At 36.3% G+C, this 23,731-nt stretch overlaps 1 protein-coding gene across 2 annotated transcripts; it reads left to right on the top strand.

Annotated features, from left to right (window-relative positions):
• Positions 1 to 17,896: 17,896 nt before the first annotated feature.
• Positions 17,897 to 20,690, top strand: LOC107775875 (pectin acetylesterase 8-like). Of its 2 annotated transcripts, none has more exons than XM_075252650.1 (10): positions 17,897 to 18,072; positions 18,169 to 18,516; positions 18,625 to 18,704; positions 18,799 to 18,885; positions 19,065 to 19,189; positions 19,273 to 19,333; positions 19,476 to 19,811; positions 19,941 to 20,031; positions 20,183 to 20,324; positions 20,421 to 20,690. In XM_075252650.1, exons 2-7 carry the CDS (start codon positions 18,459 to 18,461, stop codon positions 19,560 to 19,562), a joined length of 498 nt encoding a protein of 165 aa, XP_075108751.1. In that variant the 5' UTR covers positions 17,897 to 18,072; positions 18,169 to 18,458; the 3' UTR covers positions 19,563 to 19,811; positions 19,941 to 20,031; positions 20,183 to 20,324; positions 20,421 to 20,690. The 2 variants fall into 2 exon arrangements, with proteins under 2 accessions (XP_075108751.1, XP_075108752.1); XM_075252651.1 differs by having other exon boundaries at positions 20,176 to 20,324.
• The last annotated feature ends 3,041 nt before the right edge of the window (positions 20,691 to 23,731 follow it).

Here is a 23,731-nt window from a genome sequence, read left to right as displayed (position 1 = left end):
GTACCCGTACTCACCTACCAGCGCAGGCGCACAAAAGTGACCGTGGACCGCGCTGGGTTTATTTGTGTGACCCTTCATGAAGCACCCTACGCGGACCACACAAAAATAGAACGCGGCCGTGTAAGTCCTCCGCGGACCGCACTAACTTGACCGCGGCCGCGGTGAAGAACTTCAGAGAGTCCCCTTCTGGACTCATGCCGGTGCTGGCCGCACAAAGTGCATCGCAGCTGCACTGGCAATCTTCAAAGACTATGCAATTTTCCTACTTTGTTTTGCACTGCTTCAACACAATCCCTACAACATCTCACAAACAATTAGCTCAAAAATCCTAAGCTAAAAAGAAAATCAAAAAGACATGGGTTGCCTCCCAAGAAGTGCCTGATTTAACATCGCGGCACGATGCATGTTATCACCACATCACTTTAGATGAAGAAGCGCCACTGCGTGGCTGCCATCGAGCTTTCCAAGATAATGCTTGACCTGGTGGCCATTGACTCTGAAGACTTCACCATATTTGTTTTTTAGATCAAGAGTACCAAACGGGGTCACGAACACAACTTCAAATGGCCCACTCCACTTTGACTTGAGCTTACCCGGAAACAGACGTAACCGGGAATTAAACAAAAGAACCATATCCCCAACTTTGAACTCCATGCCCCGAGCATATTTGTTGTGAAGGTATTTCATTTTGTCCTTGTACAAGGATGAGCTGGAGTATGCATGGAATCTAAACTCATCGAGCTCATTAAGTTGTTCAACCCTCAGATTTGCAGCAACATCCCATTCTAAGTTCAACTTCCTTAAGGCCCACATAGCCTTGTGCTCCAATTCCACCGGAAGATGGAAAACTTTCCCAAACACCAACCGGTACGGAGACATACCAATCGGAGTCTTGTAAGCTGTCCGATAGGCCCAAAGAGCATCATCCAATTTTTTCGACCAATCGGTCCTATTTGCATTTACAGTTTTAGACAAGATACTCTTAATTTCTCGGTTGGAGACTTCCACTTGACCGCTAGCTTGAGGATGATAGGGGGTGGTTACTTTGTGATTAACTCCATATTTGGCTAGCAATGAATCAAAAGCCTAGTTGCAAAAGTGAGATCCCCCGTCACTAATGATAGCACGGGGAATGACAAACCTCGTGAAGATACTCTTTTTAAGAAATGCCACAACACTCCGGGCTTCATTGTTGGGCAAAGCCATGGCTTCAACCCACTTGGAGACATAATCTACCGCCACAAGAATGTAAGTGTTTCCACAAGAGCTCACGAAAGGACCCATGAAGTCGATGCCCCAAACATCAAAAATATCTACCTCGAGAATCGTATTGAGGGGCATCTCATCCCTTTTTGAAATTTTGTCAGCTAGTTGGAATTCATCACATCTTTTGACCACATCACCATCATCTTTAAACAAGGTAGGACAATAAAATCCGCAACTAAGCACTTTAGAAGCCGTTCTCGCCCCGCCATGATGGCCATCATAGGGTGAGGAATAGTAAGCTTCCAAAATACCCAATTGCTCATCCTCCGGGATACATCATCGAATCACACCATCAGTGCAAATCTTAAACAAATAGGGCTCATCCCAATAATAATCCAAGCTATCCCACTTGAGCTTCTTCCTTTGGTTAGAGAGCTCACACGAGATGATTCCGGTAACAAGATAATTTGCAACATCGGCGAATAACGCATTCCACTCATTCCACTCGGGAAATGTATCATTGATCTCAAGGCCGTCACAAGGCCTTCCCTCCTCCTCCAAACGGGACAAGTGGTCCACCACTTGATTCTCACTACCCATCCGGTCAACAATTTCTAAATCAAACTCTTGAAGAAGAAGAACCCATCTCATCAATCTTGCCTTTGAATCTTTCTTGGTCATCAAATACCTAAGGGAGGCATGGTCGGTATGCACAATAACTTTGGCCCCCATAAGGTAAGGACGGAACTTTTCAATAGCAAAAACAATAGCCAATAACTCCTTTTCGGTGACTGTGTAGTTCTTTTGAGCCTCATTCATGGTCTTTCTTGAGTAGTACACCGGATGGAACATCTTGTTGATCCTTTGGCCTAAAACTGCCCCCACCGCAATGTCACTTGCGCCGCACATGAGCTCGAATGGTAAGCTCCAATTTGGTGCAGTGATGATGGGGGTAGTTGTCAACTTTTATTTAAGAAGCTCAAAAGCCTTCATGCATTTCTCATCAAAAACAAACTTGGAATCTTTATCTAGGAACTTGCACAGTAGGTTAACTACCTTAGAAAAATCTTTGATGAATCTCCGGTAGAAACCCGCGTGCCCAAGAAAACTCCTCACCCCTTTGACAGTAGTAGGGGGAGGAAGCCTTGAAATAACCTTGATCTTGGCCTTATCCACTTCAATTCCTCGCTTCGAGATCTTGTGACCCAACATTATACCTTCTTCTATCATAAAATGACACTTTTCCCAGTTTAGAACAAGGTTGGTATCTTCACACCGAGCCAACACTCTGTCCAAGTTTACCAAGCACTCCTCAAAAGAATCCCCAACCACGCTGAAATCATCCCTGAAGACCTCCAAGATATCCTCCACCATGTCGGTGAAAATAGCCATCATGCAACGTTGGAAGGTCGCCGGAGCATTACATAGTCCAAATGGCATTCTAGAGAAAGCGAATGTGCCATAAGGACATGTAAAATTCGTCTTCTCTTGGTCCTCCGGGGCAATGAGAATTTGATTGTACCCCGAGTAACCATCCAAAAAACAATAGAAAGCCCGGCCCGCAAGACGATCTAGCATTTGGTCAAGGAATGGCAATGGGAAATGATCTTTTCTAGTCACCTTGTTCAGCTTCTGGTAATCCATACAAACTCTCCAACCCGTCACTGTCCGAGTCGGAATTAGCTTATTGTTGTCATTGGTCACCACAGTCATTCAACCTTTTTTCGGTACACATTGCACCGGAGAAGTCCATGAACTATCAGAAATAAGATAAACCACACCTGCGTAAAGCCACTTGATAACCTCTTTCTTTACTACTTCTTGCATAGCCTCATTTAGTCTTCTTTGATGCTCAAGTGAAGGCCTCGCATCCTCCTCCAATATGATTTTTTGCATGCAAAAGGCGGGGCTTATACCCCGAATATTAGCTAGAGTCCAACCGATTGCCCTTTTCCGCTTTTGATATGGACTCAACCTGCATGTTAGTAAGGCAAGAAGAAAGAATAACAGGTAAAGTAGAATTTGAACCCAAGAATTCATACCTGAGGTGTGGAGGAAGTGGCTTCAACTCCAACACCGGTGGCTCCTCAATCGATGGCTTTGTTGGTGGAGTTTTGCGGTTTTCAAGATCTAAAGATAGCCTTTTAGGCTCATAAGAATATTAACCCATACCATTCAATGCATTCACGCACTCCACTCTACCGGCGTCATCATTTACATCCATGTTAAGAAGCACGACCTCAAGAGGATTTTCAACATTGATCATGGAACTTGTGTCATCCATTATCACGGCTGTAACAATGTCCACAAATGAACACACCTCCGTGCTATTGGGTTGTCTCGTTGATTTGCAAACATGGAAATTCAACTCACCCGCTTCAACATCAACCAATGCCTTCCCCGTATCTAGGAAAGATCTTCCAAGAATAATCGGCACTTCAAAGTCCACCTCACAATCTAATATGACAAAGTCGGCCGGCAATATGAATTTATCAACACAGACAAGAACATCATCGATTATGCCCAAGGGTCGCTTCATCGATCGATCTGCCATTTGAAGTCTCATTGAGATAGTTCAAGGTTGCCCAATTCCCAAAGTCTTGAAGACCGAGTACAGAATCAAATTAATACTAGCCCCTAAGTCACAAAGGGCCTTAGCAAAATACGCACTTTCGATAATACACGGGATAGTAAATGCTCCGGGATCTTCAAACTTGGGTGCCATTGAATGAACTATGGCACTCACTTGATGAGTCATCTTAATTGTTTCACACTCCATCAACCTCTTCTTTGTAACCAAATCTTTCATGAACTTCGCATACCCCGACATTTGCTCAAGTGCCTCAACCAAAGGGACATTGATTGTGAGGCTCTTCATCATGTCAATGAATTTTTTGAATTGATTGTAACTCTTTTGCTTTGCTAACCGTAGAGGATAAGGTGGAGGTGGCCTAGGCAAAGGTACCTTGGCCTTTTGTACAACCGGCTCGGGCATGTCAATCACGTGTTCCCTAGATAGGTTCACAGCATCTTGAGTCTCTACCTCGGTTTCATCATTAATATCAATCCGCACATCATTGTTCACAATTTGATTAACCACATCATCAACAATCAAAGGTACATCATCATCCTGCAACTCAACATCTTCATCCATAACTTGCTTTTGCATTGAGGCATTCACATCATAGCCTCTCCTACTTCTTGTTGTAACTGCCATCACGTGATTATTATTCCCACCCTTCGTATTTACCACCGTATCATTTGGTAGCGCACCCTTGGGACGAGTATTCAATGCTTGAGAGATTTGGCCTAATTGCACCTCCAAGTTCTGGATAGATGTGCTATGTGAAGCTAATTGGTCCTCGGAATCTTGATTCTTTTTCATCATTTGCTCGAACATGCTTTCAATTCTCCCCATATCACTTCCGGACGAACTCGGACCTTGAGAAGAAAAGGGGGTGGATTGTTCGGTTGTTGGTACATGCGGGGCCTTTGAAAGCCTTGCCCCCCGGTTGCCTTGGTTCCCGCTATTGTTCCACCCTCCTTGATTGTTGTTGTTGCCATAATTATTGTTACTACCATTCCAATTTCCTTGGTTGCTTTGATTACCCTAATTGTTGTTTTGGTTGTTGTTATTCCAATTACCGCTGCCTTGTTGTTGATTGCCCCAATTTTCTTGAGGACGCCATTGTTGATTCGAAGAGTTACCTCTATTCCCTTGGTATTTGTTGACATATTGGACCTCTTCGCTTTGATCATCATAACTCTCATTTGAATAACCACCACCATCATTGTTATTGTCATATTGTTCACAATTACCTTGAGGTTGTTGTCCTCTTTGCCTCCTTTTCAGCATAGAAACACTTTCCATTGCATTGACATGGCACGGGTTTTGGACTTGTTGCAATTGCGCCTTTTCCAATTGATTCATATTTGTTGTAAGCTCGGCGATGGCTTGGCCATGATCGTGCAATTCCTTGTGCAAATGGATGACCGTGGGGTCACCTTGGGGCACATTTGCTCGGCTTTGCCATACTGAAGAGGTGTCGGCCATTTCATCAAGTACATCATATGCCTCTTGGTAAGAAAGTTTCATAAAGTTTCCTCCGGCCAATTGGTTCACAATGCATTGATTTGTGGTGTTGATGCCCCGATAGAAGGTTTGTTGAATCATAGCTTCGGTCATGTCGTTATTAGGGCATTCTTTCACCATTGTTCTATATCTTTCCCATATCTCGTGCAAAGGTTTCGTTGTCTCTTGCTTGAAAGCTAGAATTTCATCCCGAAGAGATGCCATATGACTTGGAGAAAAGAACTTGGCAATAAATTTGTCCGCCAATTCATCCCATGTTGTAATAGAATGATTGGGGAGCCTTTCTAACCAATCCAATGCTTTACCCCAAAGAGTGAACGGGAAATGCCTCAATCTCAACGCATCCTCGGACACGTTTGTCTGCTTGCTACCCGAGCATGTATCCACGAACCCCTTCAAGTGCTTGTAGGCATTTTGATCGGAGGCACCCTTGAAATACCCTCTTTGCTCGAGCAAGGTCAATATAACATTTGTGATTTGAAAGTTCCTCGCCCGGATTTGGGAAGGAACAATAGCACTGGCATATCCTTGATTTGGTAGAACTCTGGGAGCCACTCTCGGCGGTGCCGGAGGAGGGTATGGAATATTGTTGTTCTCATTTGTATTTACATTGGCATTTCGGCCTCTCCATGGAACTTGAGGTAAGACCTCATCTTGTTCTAGATCCTCTACCTCCTCCCCCGCTATCATTGCCGAGAGGGTCATTTGCATTAAGAGCCATTGTACCTGATTGATCGACACAAACAAAATTAGTAAACAAGAAGAAAGAGAAGCAAAACACAAAACTAACTAAATAGATAGTCAACACCGTAAGCTCCCCGGCAACGGCGCCAAAAAGTGATCGCTTCCGACTCGACACTACGCTATGGTAGGAAGAGCGGGTCGCAATAGCTTTTACCCGAATAGTGGTCCGGGATCAAATTTCCACAGGGAGCTAGTAGTGGAGTTGTATTTTCTATCTAGCCTAGAGTTGCGGTTGTGTTTCTAATGTCACTTCAAACAATTTTTTGGGTTTTTGATTTATAACTAGTTTAATAAAACTATTGATTAGCACTAAATTATACTACGAGAATATTGCTAAGTTGTATCTAATGGGAAGAAGGACACTAGGGTCGTGACACTACCTAGGTGGCTAATTGACGGGTAGATGTTACTTAGGTTCTATTGACATATTTGGGACTTATGCTATAACCGTTGCACAATTTTATCCACTCTCACACCTCTCGGTAGAGAGAGTGATTTTGCCTAATTGACTCTCTCGAGACCAAATGGGTAGGCAAATTAGACTAAGCAACTAGGGTTCAAGTAGGGTGATTACTCTCTCGAGATTTAACCCGTTAATTGGGATTATTATTTCTCATGAGTCCATCCCAATTCCTTGTTGGGTCAATTTTGGGGTCATAGACTCTCTTTCTCAAGAAGAGTTAAACCCACAAAGCTTGAATCAGTATTTGCAACCACCAATTCTATATTGAATCATAAAATCAACCTAAATAACAAACACTCATAGTCAATCTAACCCTATATGGCAACACCCATCAATTACCCACACTAGGGTTGAGCCACAACCTTAGCTAATGGGTTTAGCTACTCATGCTAGATACAGAAATTGAAGAAATAGATGAAGAACTAAGCATATTAATTAATTACTAGAAAGAAACTACAATAATCTATTGTAAATGGGAAGCAAAATATGCCAAAAATGGCTACAACACCAAGCGCAGCTTTCGTCTCTAGTTCCCAGATAAATCGATCCCTAAAAAAATTGTAAAATGTTCTATTTATACTAGGCTGGAAAAACTGGAAAAAAATACCCCTGTGGGGTCAGTGCGGGCCGCACAAAACTGGACGCGGCCGCACTGGCTCTTGTACTTCAGTTGTTTGATGACTTGAACTGGGGGATGCGGACCGCGTGGAAGTGTACCGCAACCGCGATGGCAACTGGCGTGGTCCGCGCATTCGTGACCACGGACCGCGTGATCAAATGTGCCCTTCTCTGAACCTTATGAACGCGGGCCGCACAAAGCAGGAGTGCGGCCGCGAAGCTTCACCGAGGACCGCGAAAATCCTACCGCGGCCACGTGACTTTAAGCCCGAACATGTCATGTCTCTGAAACTCCTAATGCGGCCGCGGTCACTATTACGCGGTCCACACTAGGCCCTTTCTTCTTCACTTCTCTTGGTCTTTGATACTTGAGCAGGTTTCACTCCTTTTTGAGCTGATCTTTGACATTTCGTCACTTTGTCAATCAAACCTGCAATCAAGCACAACTTGTGAGCATTTTGGGACTATTTTTGTATCAATCTATACTCAAAGCATAGGCAAGTAGGGGCATAAACACGTAAAAATCCTAAGTTATCAGTTATGTTTATGCACTTCGTGTACTTGATATTGAATTGTGTGTAGTTGTTGATTTTGAGCATTGTGGCTTAAGGTATTTCATATGGATCGGTATTTGGATGGGTCAAGCATTGCAGAGGAGCTATGTTGGGATATGATCCTTTGTGTTAGATTCGTGTGTCTTTGTCCTACTTGTCGCACCTCCTTTTTCCGCCCCCGCGGGGGTGCGTAGGGAGTTTTTTCCAATTAAAGGACAGTCGAAACGGGATTTGTTTGTTTGTTTCAGAGTCGCCACTTGGGAATTTTAAGGCGTCCCAAGTCACCAATTTTAATCCCTGAATCGAGGAAAATATGACTCTGTTTATTATTCTGCGAACCAGAAATCCTGAGTAAGGAATTCTGTTAATCCGGAAGAAGGTGTTAGGCATTTCCGAATTCCGTGGTTCTAGCACGGTCGCTTAACTGTTTTTATTCTTGGCTTAATTATCTCGATTTTACATTTTTTATTGCATGATTTTGTTATCGCTTCTGTTTAGATTGTTTATAATTAAAGACCCTTCTTCGAATCGAATCACGCATACGTGTATCCGTTTTATATATTATATATTTTTTAACGTGAAAAATCGTGTCACGCGTACGTATACACAATGATATTGATAATATAATAATTATTTTTTCGAATTTTTTTTTATTATAAAAATAGACTTAAGTTCGAAATTGTGCTTAAAATAAAATTAAGAACGTCTGTCGCTCTTGTATGATTAAATAGTGAACTGCACATCTCGGGTTATATGAAATTAATTTGATATTCTCCGAAGAACCCCCTTTTTTATTAAATGTTTGCTCGAAGTTGCGCGAACGCATAATCCGAATTGCCTTCAGAAATATAATCAGGTCACGCGAACGTATCCCTAATCACACAAGATATTCTTGATGGTAGTATAAATTTTCCACAAATTGTTTATTACATCCATACATTTTTATGTGAAAGTCATGAGAAATCACTATTTGAGATGCCTCTAAATTCCTTGAAAAGAATTCACAATTCATTAAGTGTTGACCGCAAATTATATTTTTTTGCGTGAGAATTATATTCCTCAAAAACCATTCGAGTTTAAAGAGTAAAAAATAAACAACGCGTGATTAATACTACCATTTTTATCGTAAATACAATATTTATCTACCCAAAAAGCGAATTGTGTATAAAACTTGGGAAAATAATTGATTTAATAAACAAATTAATATTTTTCGAAGAATTTTCATGGTTATATTTGGAGCAAACGCTATTTACACATTTTTGACTTAAAATGTTACAATTTATAAATCCATCCTTCTTTTACACTACTTGTTTTTAGTCCGAGGTTATAATTATTTAGTTAATTTTTCTTACGAAGAGTGAGTTTGAGATAAATAAACCAATTCTTATTCTCTGCCTATGCGAATATTTGCAAACACTAACTCTATGTTTTGTAAAAAAAAATCGTTGACATTATTTCATACATTAAAAGAAATGAGTTGATCGCGTTCCTAAAATAACTAAGTCATTTGTTATTAAGAAAGAGAACTAATCTACCAATTGATTTAATAAGACAACATCACATATAACGTAAACATACATCCTGACCTGTTCGCAATATTCCAGCATTGTAATAATAATGGATTATATTAATTCACCTTTCAACTATAGGTTATACACATAACCGTTATTACACCATATATGAACAAAGTACGACTGACATCATCTAGTCTTAAACAAAATTGGATATTTGACAAAATAAGCTAGTAATGTAATTTCTGGGTATTTCCGTACTATTCTTTACTTAGCTAATAATATCACAAGATTTAATTAATAGCCAACTTTCTGCCATGTTCCCTATCTCAACAATTCAAACAGTAAATGTCATCACTAGTCCTCAAAACATATATGATTATCGTGGAATTTATTACTCCAGAAGGTTAATTAGTTAACAGTTTATCATGTCAAGTATAATACTATATTAACCAACTAAAACAAAACTGAAACTTAAACTAATAAAATTTAAATGAGTAGAAGACATCCTTATAATTCCAAACTTCATTTACTTGTCATGTTGAAGCTTTTCATGACATGAATTTACAGATATGTACCTGATATTGGAAGCAAAAGAAAATGATGATGAGAATCAGCGGTAGTAATAACAATACAACAGCAACAACTGCCCAGCAACAGTAACAACCCAGTAACAGACCGGTGGAGTAGTAATCCCAAAAACAAAAGCTTTAAGCTTTGAATGAAACAACAACCATTAATACTAATTTCAAACAAAGAAAGAAAGCAGAAGATTTTTTAGTTTTTATTTTTATTTTGAAAGCTTAAATATTTTTCGGAATTTTTCTTTCTCTTAAATGTTCAGCCCTTTTTTTTCTCTTCTATTCTCTATCCGTTTTTCTCTCTATCTATCTGTGTATTTTTTTTCTCGTATCTCTCTCTCCTGTCTTCTTATTCTGATTTCAAGACTTCTTATATATAACCCATCCCATAAATCTTTCAATCAATTAAAATCAATACTTTTTCTCTACCCAACCCATTATCTCCCCACTCATCCTCATTACATTAAATAAATATATCACACCACCCCATTATATTTTGTCCCCCATGCCTAACATAAAATAATACAAGATTCCCCCACTAAATTTTGTCTTGTCCCCCCTCTATATTAAATAACTATATCACAACCCACCCCATTTCATTTTGTTCCCCATGCTTCATATAAACAATTACAAAATGTACAATTCCTAAACTACCCCTCCGACCTTATTGCAAATTACTATTTTACCCCCGAACGTACTACAAATTACCAAACTACCCCATCAGCTATAACAAACAATTAATCAAACTTAATCCAAAATATAGACAATATGATCAATTTCTAACAATGTTCAAACAACAAATTTTATGAACATGAATTCTTCAACATTTCAACAACAAATCACATGAACATGATTTCAACAACATTTCAACAACAAATCACATGAACACAAATTGAACAACAAAGAACAACTAAAATTTGATTGAACAATATTTTAGCAACAAACAATCCTATTTTCGGATTCAACAACAACAACAAACAAGTATATTTAGATTTCTAAATTCAACAATATTGAACTTAAAATCAACTACTCTAACAACATTACAACAAACAATTCCTATATTAAACTTAAACAAGATTATGAGACAAATTCAAGAAATAATCATAGATGATAAACAAGAAATCAAATTATACAAAATTCGGATTCAAGATCATCCAAACAAAGTATGAACATGAATGAATCTATTTTAACACAACAAACATGACGGATTAAAACGATTAAATCAATATATTTCCTTTAACACAACTAAATTTTTTTTAGACAAATAACAAGATCGACGAATAAACAATTATGAACTTAAGCTTGAACTTAACAATATTAACAATTTCTAACAATACATAAACACATGAAACAAATTGAAGAAATAGTTAATTAAATTTCAATTTGAATCTAACAAACATCAAACTAACAAATATTCACTTAAACAATAATACAAACGTGAAATGAATATGAAAACAACTAATTAAACTTCTATTTTAAAATCTGAAAATTAATTTAACAAAGCACATGAACATGAACAAAACCAAAAATCAAATATCTAAACATGAACAAAACAAACATTTGCCGATTTTAGATTCTAACATATCAAAACAAAAATACGGACAAAATAAAACTCAAAATCTACTAACCGGATCGACACGAATATGTACGGACTGTTTTGACGAGCCTCGACCAAAACTCGACCAAAGCTCGACCACACGGCGAAGACGAAGAAGAAGTAGAAGCAGCCCACAGTAGGGAACTGCTGCGACGATCAGCAGCAACAGAAGAAAGTTGAAGCAATAGCATCTTCGTCATTTGTTCGACAGCGAAGGCAGCCTGGAACGTGAGCAACAATGGTGAGCTCAATCTGGAATGGAGCAGCAACTGGTCGACGCCGAACAGTAGCAACTCGACGAGGAGAAGGAACAACAGTCGCGACGTGACCTGAAGGAGGAAAGGAAGCAGCATCACGACAGCAGGGTGAAGTTGGTCGAGGGTTTTCCGGCGTGACTGGGGTTTTGGTTGTTGACTGTGGGCGGGGTTATGGGTGACAGATGGTTTAGACGGAACAAGGAAGAAGATGGCGGTATCTCAACAAATAACCATGTGAGCTTGTGAAGGAACAGAAGTGAAGAAGAAGAAGAAGATGACGACGGGCAGCCATGGGAGCTCGGAGGGCAGCTTCGTTGTTGCGTCAATGGCGGACGTGAAGCTGGAACTTGTTGGACGAAAGGTGGTGGTCCGGCTGTGTCAACGGAGTAGGCTGGGGTGTGTGGGGGCAGCCATGGATGGGGTCTTTCTTGAGGAAGAAGAAGAAGAAAGATAGAAAGGGGGGTGGGTTGGTTAGCTCTTTAGGGTTTTCCCTTCTTTTTTTTTGTTTTTGTTTTGTAAAATGTAAGACAAAAGGGGTTTGGGTCTTTTGGGTTATGGACTGGGTCGACCCAGTTCGAAATGGACTGGGTCGTTTGGGAAGATTGGGCCATTTTTTTGGCATGTAGCTTGAAATCGAAGAAGAGGCCCAATTCCGACTTTTTTTATATTTTTGCTCTCTTTTCTTCTTTTATTTTTCTAAAACTAAATTATAAAAATACTTAAACTATTATTAAGAATTAAATTAAGTTATAAAAGCGCAAATTAACTCCCAATAACAATTAACGCACAATTAAGTAATAATTAAGCATAAAATTGTATATTTGGACATTAAATGTTAAAAGTGCAAACGATGCCTATTTTTGTAATTTTTAATTTTTGTAAAACAAATTTAATTACTAACAATTGTAGAATTAAATCTTACATGCAAAATGCAACATATTTTGTATTTTTTTTATTAATTTAGCAAATAAACATGCACAGACAAATACAAATAATTATTCAAAATATCACAAAATTGCACACCAAAGAAAAATCATTTTATTTTTGAATTTTTTGGGAGTAATTCTCATATTGGGCAAAAATCACGTGCTTACACTACTATGTGTGATGGGTTCTTAGCACTTCGTTGTGGTGGTACTTGTTGAGCTTGTGGGACGGTTCTCTCATTTGTGTCATCTTTCATTTTTAAGTGCATTAAGTTATTGCGTATTGGTGAACGGATTGCACGGTTTGTGGCTTAAGGTTGTAAGGTGTGGCTTGTCAGTAGAGTGGATAATATTTTATAAGATGAGGTCTTCGAATCTAGGAGGGTTGCTATCGCATTTGATTGCGGTATATTTGGAAGGATAATATCGGAAGTCGGCTTAGAAATCGCTATAGTTCTTGTCAAAGGAGAGGGAGTTCCATGACTTATTGATCTGATGAATGGGTATGAGTTTTGCGTGTTTCGTTCATCATTTGCAGTGTACAAAGGTTTTAGAACTAGGTTTTGTTTGATATGCGGTTTATTACCGAAATTGGGTTGTTTTGAGCAGCTACTGTGATCGAAAATTTTGCTATGGGTATTTGAGTTATGTGGTATATCCTATGATTATGTCTTGGGTTATGGTTATGGCTTGGTACAGCTTGTTCAGACATACAATGTGTAGATTGCAAGGTTTGGGTCTTGTAGAAAATTCTGGATGTTGGGTTTTGGATTATGTGGATTACGGGCTAAGGTTGAAGTAATGATCATCAGTATGTTGTGTTGTAGGACCTATATGGAATAGGGTGACGTGGGGATCACCCCCGGGTATGTGCATGGTAAGATTACACGGCAGTTTGACGGCTTAGGAACAACTCTTGACACGTTTGAGGACAAACGTATGTTTAAGTGGGAGAGAATGTAACGACCCGACCGGTTATTTTGAGAATTTACACTTCCAATAGTTTGGGGGCACGAATAGCTCCGTATGGTGTATTAGGACTTGTGTGCAAAATTTGAGTTCATTTCGAGTTGATTTGATATGTCTTGGCGCGAGTTTTTGGAAGTTTAAAGTTTATTAAGTTTGATTTGAGGTGCGTTTCGTCGTTTTGATATTGTTATACATGATTTGAGGCCTCGAGTAAGTCCGTGTTATGTTATGGGACTTGTTGGTATGTTCGTACGGGGTCCCGAGGGGCTCAGGTGAGTTTTGGATAGAATTGGGTTGTGTTGTGCTCGGTTTTTCTTATGTTTCGACGTCGTTTCTTCAAGCATAAATTGTACCACATTGAACAAATGAGCTCCAATTTCTATTTTGATTGAAGCATTAGATATGTATCATAATTACAGAGCCATAGCAAAAAGAATCATCAAATTTGGACATTGTATGAGGAGTTTATGGTCATTTTACTAAGAATTGGGTTGCCAAATTTTTTAGATTAATTACGAAATTTCCATTGACTTCATATTTAAAAATCTGCGCTATTCACAAATATTGAAACCAACATATCTCCTTCAATATAAGATCAAATGGAGTGATTCAAGAGCCTAACTTGACTAGAATTTCACAAGAAATCCATTGGAGGCATCAAAACTTTTGAGATTATTTGGCATAAGAAACGAGGTAGAATAGTGTTAAAATGAGAGTTTTGTTTATTTAACATATTTTGAGTTGGGGAGCTCGGAATAGGGATTTTAGGCGATTTTTACCATATGAATTAGGTAAGTGCTCTCTACTTGGTTTGGTTATATTTTGTAAATCTATCTACGTTTTTGGTAATAGGTTTATGAATTTAAAGAGAAAACTAGGGGTTTTGCCTAAAGTTTTATAATATGAATTTTTGAGTTTCAAACGTCAATTTGGAGTCGGATTTGAGTGAATTAGTATGGTTGGACATGTAATTGAGTGGGTTGTCGGATTTTGTGAGTATTGTCGGGTTTCGAGGCGCGTGCTCGGGTTTTGACTTTTTGGCCGATTTTGGGCTTTTGATTAAAGATTCGATCTTTATTGATTGGGTTTGCTTCCATTCGCATTATTTGATATATTTGACTTTCTTTGTGTTAGTTTTGAGCTATTTAGAGGTCGGTACGTGCGAGATGGAATTTGTGGAGTATTGTTTGGCTTGCTTGGTATTGGATTTGGCTTGTTAGAGGTAAGTAACACTTCTAAACATGGTGTTGAGGGTATGAAACCCTGAATTACGTGTTATATGATTGGAGTTGAGGGTACGCACATGCTAGGTGACGGGCGTGTGGGCGTGCACTGGGTGAATTGTTACCCCGTTATTTCTGTGGTACTGTGTAGTTACCTGATCTTACCTGTAACCATGAAATTTCTACGTACTTGAGCTATTGAGTTGTGATCCATGTTAGAAACCATGACTAAGTTACATACTTATCCTGTTGGGACCCACTGAAGCTATTTTTGCGGTTGAGTTATCCATTTTCATTGCATTACATACTCAGTCATACGCATTCATATGCATATCATATCTCAGTGTCTGTTACCAATCACATCATTTTTTTGGCTTATTTTTCATGACACTAAGAGCCCAAGAGACTGGAGAGATTGATGACTGAGTGAGACCGAGGGCTTGATGGGGAGAATGTTTATGGGATCAAGTTGCACGCCCCAACGTGTTCTATTGATTTATACCATGATTGACTTGTTATAGCGCTTGGGAAGAAAGAGCCCCTCCGAAGTCTGTACACACCCCAGTGAGTGCAGGTACCTACTAAGTGCGAGTGCCAAGTGCCGAGTGATTTGGATGATTGAGTGACTGTGAGGATGGAGTGGTTGTGAGGACTGAGTAACTGTGAGGATTGAATGATTGGGAGGACTAAGTGAATTGATACTATAAGAGTATGCATATGATTTTATCACTAAGTCGCATCGCATTTGACATACACACTTGACATATAGGAAAAAAGATGTATTCTCTTCATGCCATTTGAAATGTAACATTTACCTGTTGAAAGCTTTTTGGGAAAATTTATATATTTCAAACCTACTCATGTTTTTGGCGATTTTAGTAAAAGATTTATATTTTCACTGATTTACTTGAAAAGTAGACCTATTTTCTGGAATTATGAACGAGCCGAGCATTTTATCTCTGAGTACATCTTTTATTTCTTTCATTATGTTATTATGAATTGTTATTGGCTATTGGTGTTGGACTTCGACCTAAGTTCCAGCTCGTCACTACTTTCAACCTAAGTTTAAATTTGTTACTTATTGAATACATGGGGTCGGTTGTACTCATTCTACACTTCTGCACCTTGCGTGCAGATGTTGGATATTGATGTTGCTATGTTCGACGGGAGCTGGATTTGAAGATGTACCTGCGTTCCGGTTATAGCTGTCTCTTGTTCATGGTAGCTCTAGACTTATGAAAGATCTATTCATGTATATTTCAAATAGATGATGTACCTTATTTCATACCAGCTTTATAAATTCTAAATCTTAGACGCTCATGATTTGTACTACCAGTCCTTGGAAAATTTATAAGATTCAGATATTTTCTTTTACTTATTTGTCTTATTAAATTTTATTGGAATTGGATCGTTATTAATTGTCTTACCTAGCGTGTTGGGTTAGGTGCCATCACGACTAGTTGGAGTTTGGGTCGTGACAATTTTGGAATATCGGGCATTTGGAACCTTTTCGGAATTGGCTTTGGTGCCGCACTCTGGGGAATAGTTTCTGAAAGAACCTTTTGGAATCTGGTCCCTTCAATATTGGAGGTGCTCTTGGGATCTTCTCGACCCTCGAGTTGTAAGTTTCCACTTTCTTTTCATTCACCTCTATCTTCTTTTAGCCGGATTCCACTTGCTTTGCCAGTACCTCGAGCATTTTCATCACCTCGAAAGCTTCCCTGGGTCCTGACCCGTCGGGTTTTGTGACAATCCGTTCTTCCCTTCCAGTGCCTTCTCCTACCCGTTTGGGTTCAGCCACGTTGTGTGCGTGATTTTTATTCAACATTTGTGCTATGGCAACGTGCTTAGCTTGCAACATCTCAAAAATCAAACGTAAGCTAAGTCCATCACCTCCCCTTTCGGGTGCCTCGCGAGCCGATGGCTGAGGTGCCCCGTGAATGTTGTCATCGGGATCAGTTGGTAAGTTGATGTTGATAGCAACCTATGAATTGGCATCGACTGGGTCAGTGATCGAAACGCCATTAGGGTCGACAGGGGATACGTTGTTGCTTGGCACCACATTGTTATTTTTACCGTGGTGGCCTAATTCGGCGTCGATACTTAAGTGAGCAGATTGGGAGTTCGACATATTGAATAGTCCTGAAATCAAACTTCGAAGAACAAGTATAAAATAGAGTGTGTTATAAAGATTCATATTAAATCACCACTATTATCCTTAGCCACGGTGGGCGCCAAACTCTTTACTCGTAAAACAAAAAATAATTAAATTTGTACGCGATTTGTAGGATACGTGATTTAATTTAACACGAATGATCAAAGAACAATAAGTAATTGATTAAAAGGAGATAAAACAATCAAATCAAACATTACGAATAACTAATTATCCTGGTGTTAACTTTGAATGGTAAAGACCGGTTCTAATCGAGCCCTCAGGGTAGAGCTTAGTTACAACCAAGTAGATAAACAGCGGAAGAACACTTGAACAATTTCTATAAGCTAAAATTAAACTTTATTACTTTGATATGCATGCCAACAGTGAGTCAAAAATAAAAATATTTCTCTCTTTATATAGTAGAGGAATTTTAACCTTAATACAAGTATAAATAAGGTAAATATCCTTCCCTTCCTTTTTTTTCCAAAAAAACATGATCCCAAGTTAATACTGAACGTGATTCGTGCCACAATATCCGGATGATGGCGGATATTTCGGCTCCCCGTTCTCCCTCTTTAATTGTCTTTCCTTTACCCTCGATTCTTTGTTTCGTTCGAGCTTGATTTTTTCCGGGTTCGGCCATGCTAGGTTCCCGACGTATTATTCGACTGCCCCCGGTTCTGATCCATGGGCACCTTCGGTCTCATTCGAGCTAGTAACGAATAACGTTGTACCTCGTTTCTTCAACAGAAAATCGGGGGTAACTCTGTCCCTGATTTTACCTAATACACAAAAGGGTTGGCCAGTTAGATAGTACTCACAAAATCCTGTCTGCAATAAAAATTTACTGTATTTATAGGTAGTTAATATCGTTATGGGCCAGTGCATTATTTTTCAAGAAACCCATGCGGCTTGTTTTAGAACATTTACTGAACTCATTCTGAAAGCTCTTTATATATAGTCAAAGGTGTTGAAACTTTTTTTCATAGATTAAAAAGATTTCAGAACCCCTCATAACATATATAGCTTATTAATTAAACGAGCTGGAAAAAAAAAATCACATCAGAGCAAGATGTTGCTTTTGGTAGTACTTCTTTTGACTCTTTCTCAAGTCACTGCAGAATTTTTATTAGTCAACACGACTATACTTCACAATGCTGTTGAAAAGGGAGCCGGTAAGGATTTAATTCAGTAATCAAATTTGATTTTTGAAAAAATAAAACTAATACTAATTAATATTATTTTACTCTTTTGAATGGTAATAATTTCAGTTTGTTTGGACGGAAATGCTCCTGCATACCTGCTTGATAGGGGAAGTGGCTATGGAGTTAATAATTGGCTTGTTCACATTGGTGTTAGAGTTAAACTCTTCATGATTTTTTAGGGATTTAAATTATATATACATATGGTGTAAAACTTTCACACAATTCTTGTATTTTAACCTGATTTGGTCGGCCAACTATCATTTTTATCACGTTATCAATATTAGGGCGGGGGATGGTGTTCTACGATCTCAGAGTGTATCGCACGTGCTGCTTCCGCATTGGGATCATTAATACCCATGGATGATCAATATTCTTTTAAGGGAATATTAAGCAACGAGCCTAACGAAAATCCAGGTGGTTATTAGGTTACATGCATTTTTTTTCCTTTTATTTTGTTTCACGTCGAAATATATATTTTGTTGAACTCCTAACTAATAAAAATGCAATTGCCAAAATTTTCAGACTTTTTTAATTGGAATAGAGTAAAGGTTAAGTATTGCGATGGGTCATCTTTTACTGGTGATATTGAAGAAGTTGACCCAGTAAGTGAGAATATTTTTTTATAATAAAACTACAAAATATGTTTTTTTTAAGTAATTTTTCTATGTTGAAAATGACAAATTTTTTATTAACTAGGTTACTGGACTCCACTTCAGAGGGGCAAGAGTTTTCCTTGCCATCATGGAGGATTTATTATACAAAGGAATGTGGAAAGCTGAAAATGTACGTATTTCCTCAAATTGATTTGTTCGGAAATAGAGCTTTTTTATCGCAAATTAAATATTCTATTAACGTCAACTTATATGCCAGCATCGAATATGTTATAATAAGTTGATTTTAGAAGATTGTTCAAATATGCTATTAATCTTGATTTCTTCTTTCTTTTTATAATTTCATGTTAGGCCATTTTGAGTGGAACTTCACCTGGAGGATTAGCTTCAATACTACATTGTGACAAGTTTAGAAGCTTTTTCTCCACTAGTGCTAGAGTAAAATGCATTTCTGATGCTGGTTTCTTTTTAAATATGTAAGTTTTATTCATGAAACCAATGTAACTTTTTTTATGTATAATATTCTTATTATGATTCTTAATTTTATGAGTTTATGCAGAAAAACTATTTTGGGTGAACCTCATATTGAAGAGTTATATAAAAGAGTTGCAACATTGCACGTAAGATGCATCGTTTGATTACTAATTTCTTTTATTCCATTTATATCTAATTCAATACTTTCTGTTTTGCATTATTTTTTGTAATTCCTAAACATAACATATATATGTATATTTCTTGTCTCTCTATTTGGGGTTTAATTAGGGATCAACAAAGAACCTTCCACGATCTTGCACCAGCTCCTACTTAGACCCAAGTTTGGTAAGATCGAGCAATTTGTTTGTGGAATAAAATTGGCCTGTTCAATTCAGCAGAATGACAAATATATTGTATTAACAATCGAAATTCTGAAATGATATATTGGAAGAAACCAGCGTCACTAAATGATGCTTATTTTTTTAATTTATTTATCGTAAATGCATAATGTTTCTTACTAATACACAGTATGATGATTATGGCAGTGCTTCTTCCCTTGAATATGTAGTACAGCATATTTGGACACCACTTTTCGTTATTAATTCGGCCTATGACTCTTGGCAGGTTAGAAATACATATTCCTGTTATTAGTATTTATTTATTATAAACAAATTGTTTTAATTTCTTTTATTTCCCTTAGGATTAATTATATATAAATGGATTTGCCTTTTTGATTGATCTTTAAAAATTTAGATAAACAACAGTTTGGTTCCTTATAATGAGTGGACATATTGCAAGAAAGACGTAAATGTATGCTCACCAAGTCAAATCCAAACTCTCCAAGGTAAATACCAAATTGATATATTTCTCTTTTAACCTTATTCATGTGATAAAATAATAAGAGGGTGAGAATTAATCCTCTCTTAGTTTAATTATAACTCTACCCCCCCCCCCCCCGATGATGTTGATCTTGAGTTATTATTTTAAGATTTCAGGGTAATATTTATAAGGACAGTTATAAATAGAATAAGACCAACTTCACCAAGTGGATAATTCATGACCTCCTGCCATTCCCACAAAGGCATTGAAACACCGAGTTACTGGTTCTACCCCAACTCTCCAACATTGGCTGATAAGGTCCATTTCCCGTTTTGTTTTTCTAAAATTATCCCAATAATTCTTTTGACGATTAGTGAGACTAACTACTTACTATAATTTATATATATTGTACAGAAAATTGCTCAAGCAGTTGCCGAGTGGTTCTTTGTCGAGAGTAGTAAATTCCAAGAGATATCTTGCCCTTATCCTTGTGGAAAATTTTACCAAAGCTAGGAACTTGAAGAGAATGTTCATATTGTACGAGTATTTCTGATATTTTCTTAATGATTAATCCACTCATGTATTTGTGGAAAGTATCAAGTCACTTGAGGTCGCTTAAAATTGTTATTCAAACTTTATCATGGTATCGTAAGTTGGTATATATATATTTGTTTTATATTTTAATTTCTTGAACACTTGGTCTTTCTCTTCAAATTTTAGTGGTCGAGCTAGCTATTAGTGGGGAATAAAAGATTTCTAAATATTGCAAAATTGACATGAGCAAATTGTGGCAGAGCAAGAAAAACAAAGCTGGCACAAATTGACATTCATAACCACAACTTTAGGAACTCAGGACAAACCATTTTATCCAATGTAAATCGCCACGCGTGCGCGCACATACATACATACTAAAATATTATACGTATAAACACAAATTAAACGGACTCTTGGTGCCATTTATAAAACTAGTCTCATAGTACGTGCTTTGCGCGTGAATTCTATACTAATGTATACAAATTCTTAAAAAATTATATATATATATATATATATATATATATATATATATATATATATATATATATATATATATATATATATATATATAATGTTTTTGCGTTATAAAATACAAATTAAAGAGAAAAAATAAGTTCCTAGAAAAATAATGTTGATTTATTCAAGTACCTCAATATAGGAAGAAATTATGCCCACGATAGCAGTCAGATGTCTTATTTTGATTTCTCAGAATCTTTGTTGGAATATCTATGAAAAATTATTATTTTTATAACCTAATAATATTAAAAGATTATCTATTTCTACTTTCAATAAATTTTATATTTAATTTTAAAAATATTTTATTAATGATAATCATAACTCAGAAAATGATAATCACATTAGAGAATAAGAGAAGGTGAGACTTAAGAACATACTTAAAATAATAATCATAAAAAGTAACAGTAGATTTTGTTACAAACATAATAGAATTATTCCATTTATAATCTTAATGAACTAAAATTATTATTTATAATAAAATAAAATAAAATAAATCATAGGTAAGCCGTCCAAGTAAAAAGAATAAAAAGTCATTCAAAAATACTACATAAAGAGAGGTACTGGAAATGTCAACGATAAAATGGATTCGATATTGCATATGAGGGAAGAATGTTTTATTTTCAAAGAGGAAAATTTTTATTTTTAGTTGAGGAGTGCAAATGTTTTTAACTATTTTATATTTTAAACCTTTATTTGTGTTATTTTCCGCTTTTGTTGGACAGGTTCGTCCTCCTTTAATGTTTATTATTGTATTTCCTTCTAAATAATGATACTTGTTCGGCAAAATTTATTTTAAAAATACTAAATTAGACTAAATATCTATTTCCTTTGTTGCTGATATGAGCCCGTTGTATTGTTTAGTTGTGAGAATTTTTTAGGCTATTTCGAGTTTCCATTAAAAGAAATATATTAGGTGATGTTAAAGTTATGGCACATAGTTCAATTAACAAAATAATTTATATAAGGTAAATTCTGATTGACCTTAAACTTCTAAATATTAGGAGTTACAACTAAATTCAAATAAGGAAAGATTTAATCACCAAAATTTTAGTTGATTTCAAATCTCTAAATATTAGTAAAATATTTAAATATCTATTTTGTCCAATATGAACTCTATTTTAAAAGGGTAAAAAAACAAACGATATTTCGCTAAGGGCCTTCATGCTTTTAATATAGTACTAGTTTAGTGTACGTGTGTTGCACGTGTGTATCGCGTCAAATAAATATGTGTACAAGAATAATATATTTGACTACAAGTGCTTCATCCCGATTTTATATTTTTTTTCTTATCAATTTAGCATTGATATATTTGTGATAATTTTCATATATAATAACCTTAGCTTGTATTACATTTTCAATTGTTGTAATTTCAAGGGGGAAAAAATTTAGAAAACAATATGTAAAATTAGAGTTTTTGTATAAGAAAAAATGAATAGATAAATATCAAATATGTGAGTCATCTCAAAAAATTTAGGGTTATTCTCGCTATTTTATTCTCTTCTTTTGACTCGTCTGCTTATTCTGATCTCAAAAAAGTTTGTACAATCAAAACAGGCATGAGAACAATATATAAATAAATATTCAAAAATGTTAATAAAGTTACCGACGAACATAAATATACTAAGCAACATGAAGTTTAAATCAATAATTAAAGCATATATCATAAATTAATAGGATTATGTTATCATGCCAGTAAAAAATTTACAGGAACTATGAAATACACGCATATTAAAAAAAATTAAAAGATTAAAAAATTCATTCCTCCTAATATCGTCCTAAAATCATATGAATACTATATTTATTAGATAAATAAATATCAAATACAAAAATATAATAGAAGAAAATCAAAATTTTCTGTAAAATTCTATCGGAAAGAGAACTAAATAACTTTCAAAAGCCTATTCAACAATTAATGACTAACCATGGAAGCTTACGAACAAACAAAATATTGAAATAGCAATACATGTATAAATAATTGAAAGTTTTAAACCGAAAAAAAGGAAAAGAGGTTTCTAAATATGAAATTAATAGGTAAATTGACTTCAGATTGTAGTCCTACGGGTAGTCAAATATGTACTTATTGTATTTTTTTTAACCTTTCTGTCAAATAAAATTTACTACATTCGAATGTTAGAAATTACAATTACACCAACATATTTTCGTAAGGAAATTAATTCAAATCATTAGATCTTCATAAATAGTTGATTGAATTTAAATTCGGTTTTTCTTTTTTAGCCATGAATTAGAGCTTTATATGGCTCGTATATATGTATTTCCAACAAGAATATCTTTTTAAAATATTTACCACTTTTTGAATTGTGACTGAATAAAATTTATTTGAGTTATATAAAATTATAAAATAAAAGTTAAAGGACTTTTAAGAACATAATAAATATTGTTCTCATTTAGCTAATTCAATAAATAAAGATATCATATACCATAAAAGTTTGTCGAATACCTTATTTATGATTTAAAAAAGGACTTATATGAACATTTCAAAATTAAAATTAAATCTTTTGGTCTTCTAAAAATTTGGGATGAAAATTGACATTATACCTCCTAAATATTAATAATGACAATATAAAGTTTAAAGAATAACTAATGTTGAATAATATTTTACAACAACTAACTTAATTTAAAAAACAATATAGTGAGACATTGTCACCTATCAGACT

Source organism: Nicotiana tabacum, chromosome 5, assembly GCF_000715075.1.
Source record: "Nicotiana tabacum cultivar K326 chromosome 5, ASM71507v2, whole genome shotgun sequence".
NCBI classification, from domain to species: Eukaryota; Viridiplantae; Streptophyta; class Magnoliopsida; order Solanales; family Solanaceae; genus Nicotiana; species Nicotiana tabacum.
This window is presented reverse-complemented; position numbering and strand designations above follow the sequence as displayed.

Bases quoted from the DNA above. Each gene is read 5' to 3' on its own strand.
- LOC107775875 (XM_075252650.1), top strand. From the start codon at position 18,459: ATGGATGATCAATATTCTTTTAAGGGAATATTAAGCAACGAGCCTAAC. The intron at 18,517-18,624 runs GTGGTTATTAGG...CAAAATTTTCAG, and splicing joins CGAGCCTAACGAAAATCCAG to ACTTTTTTAATTGGAATAGA. The intron at 19,334-19,475 runs GTAAGATGCATC...GGGTTTAATTAG, and splicing joins AAAGAGTTGCAACATTGCAC to GGATCAACAAAGAACCTTCC.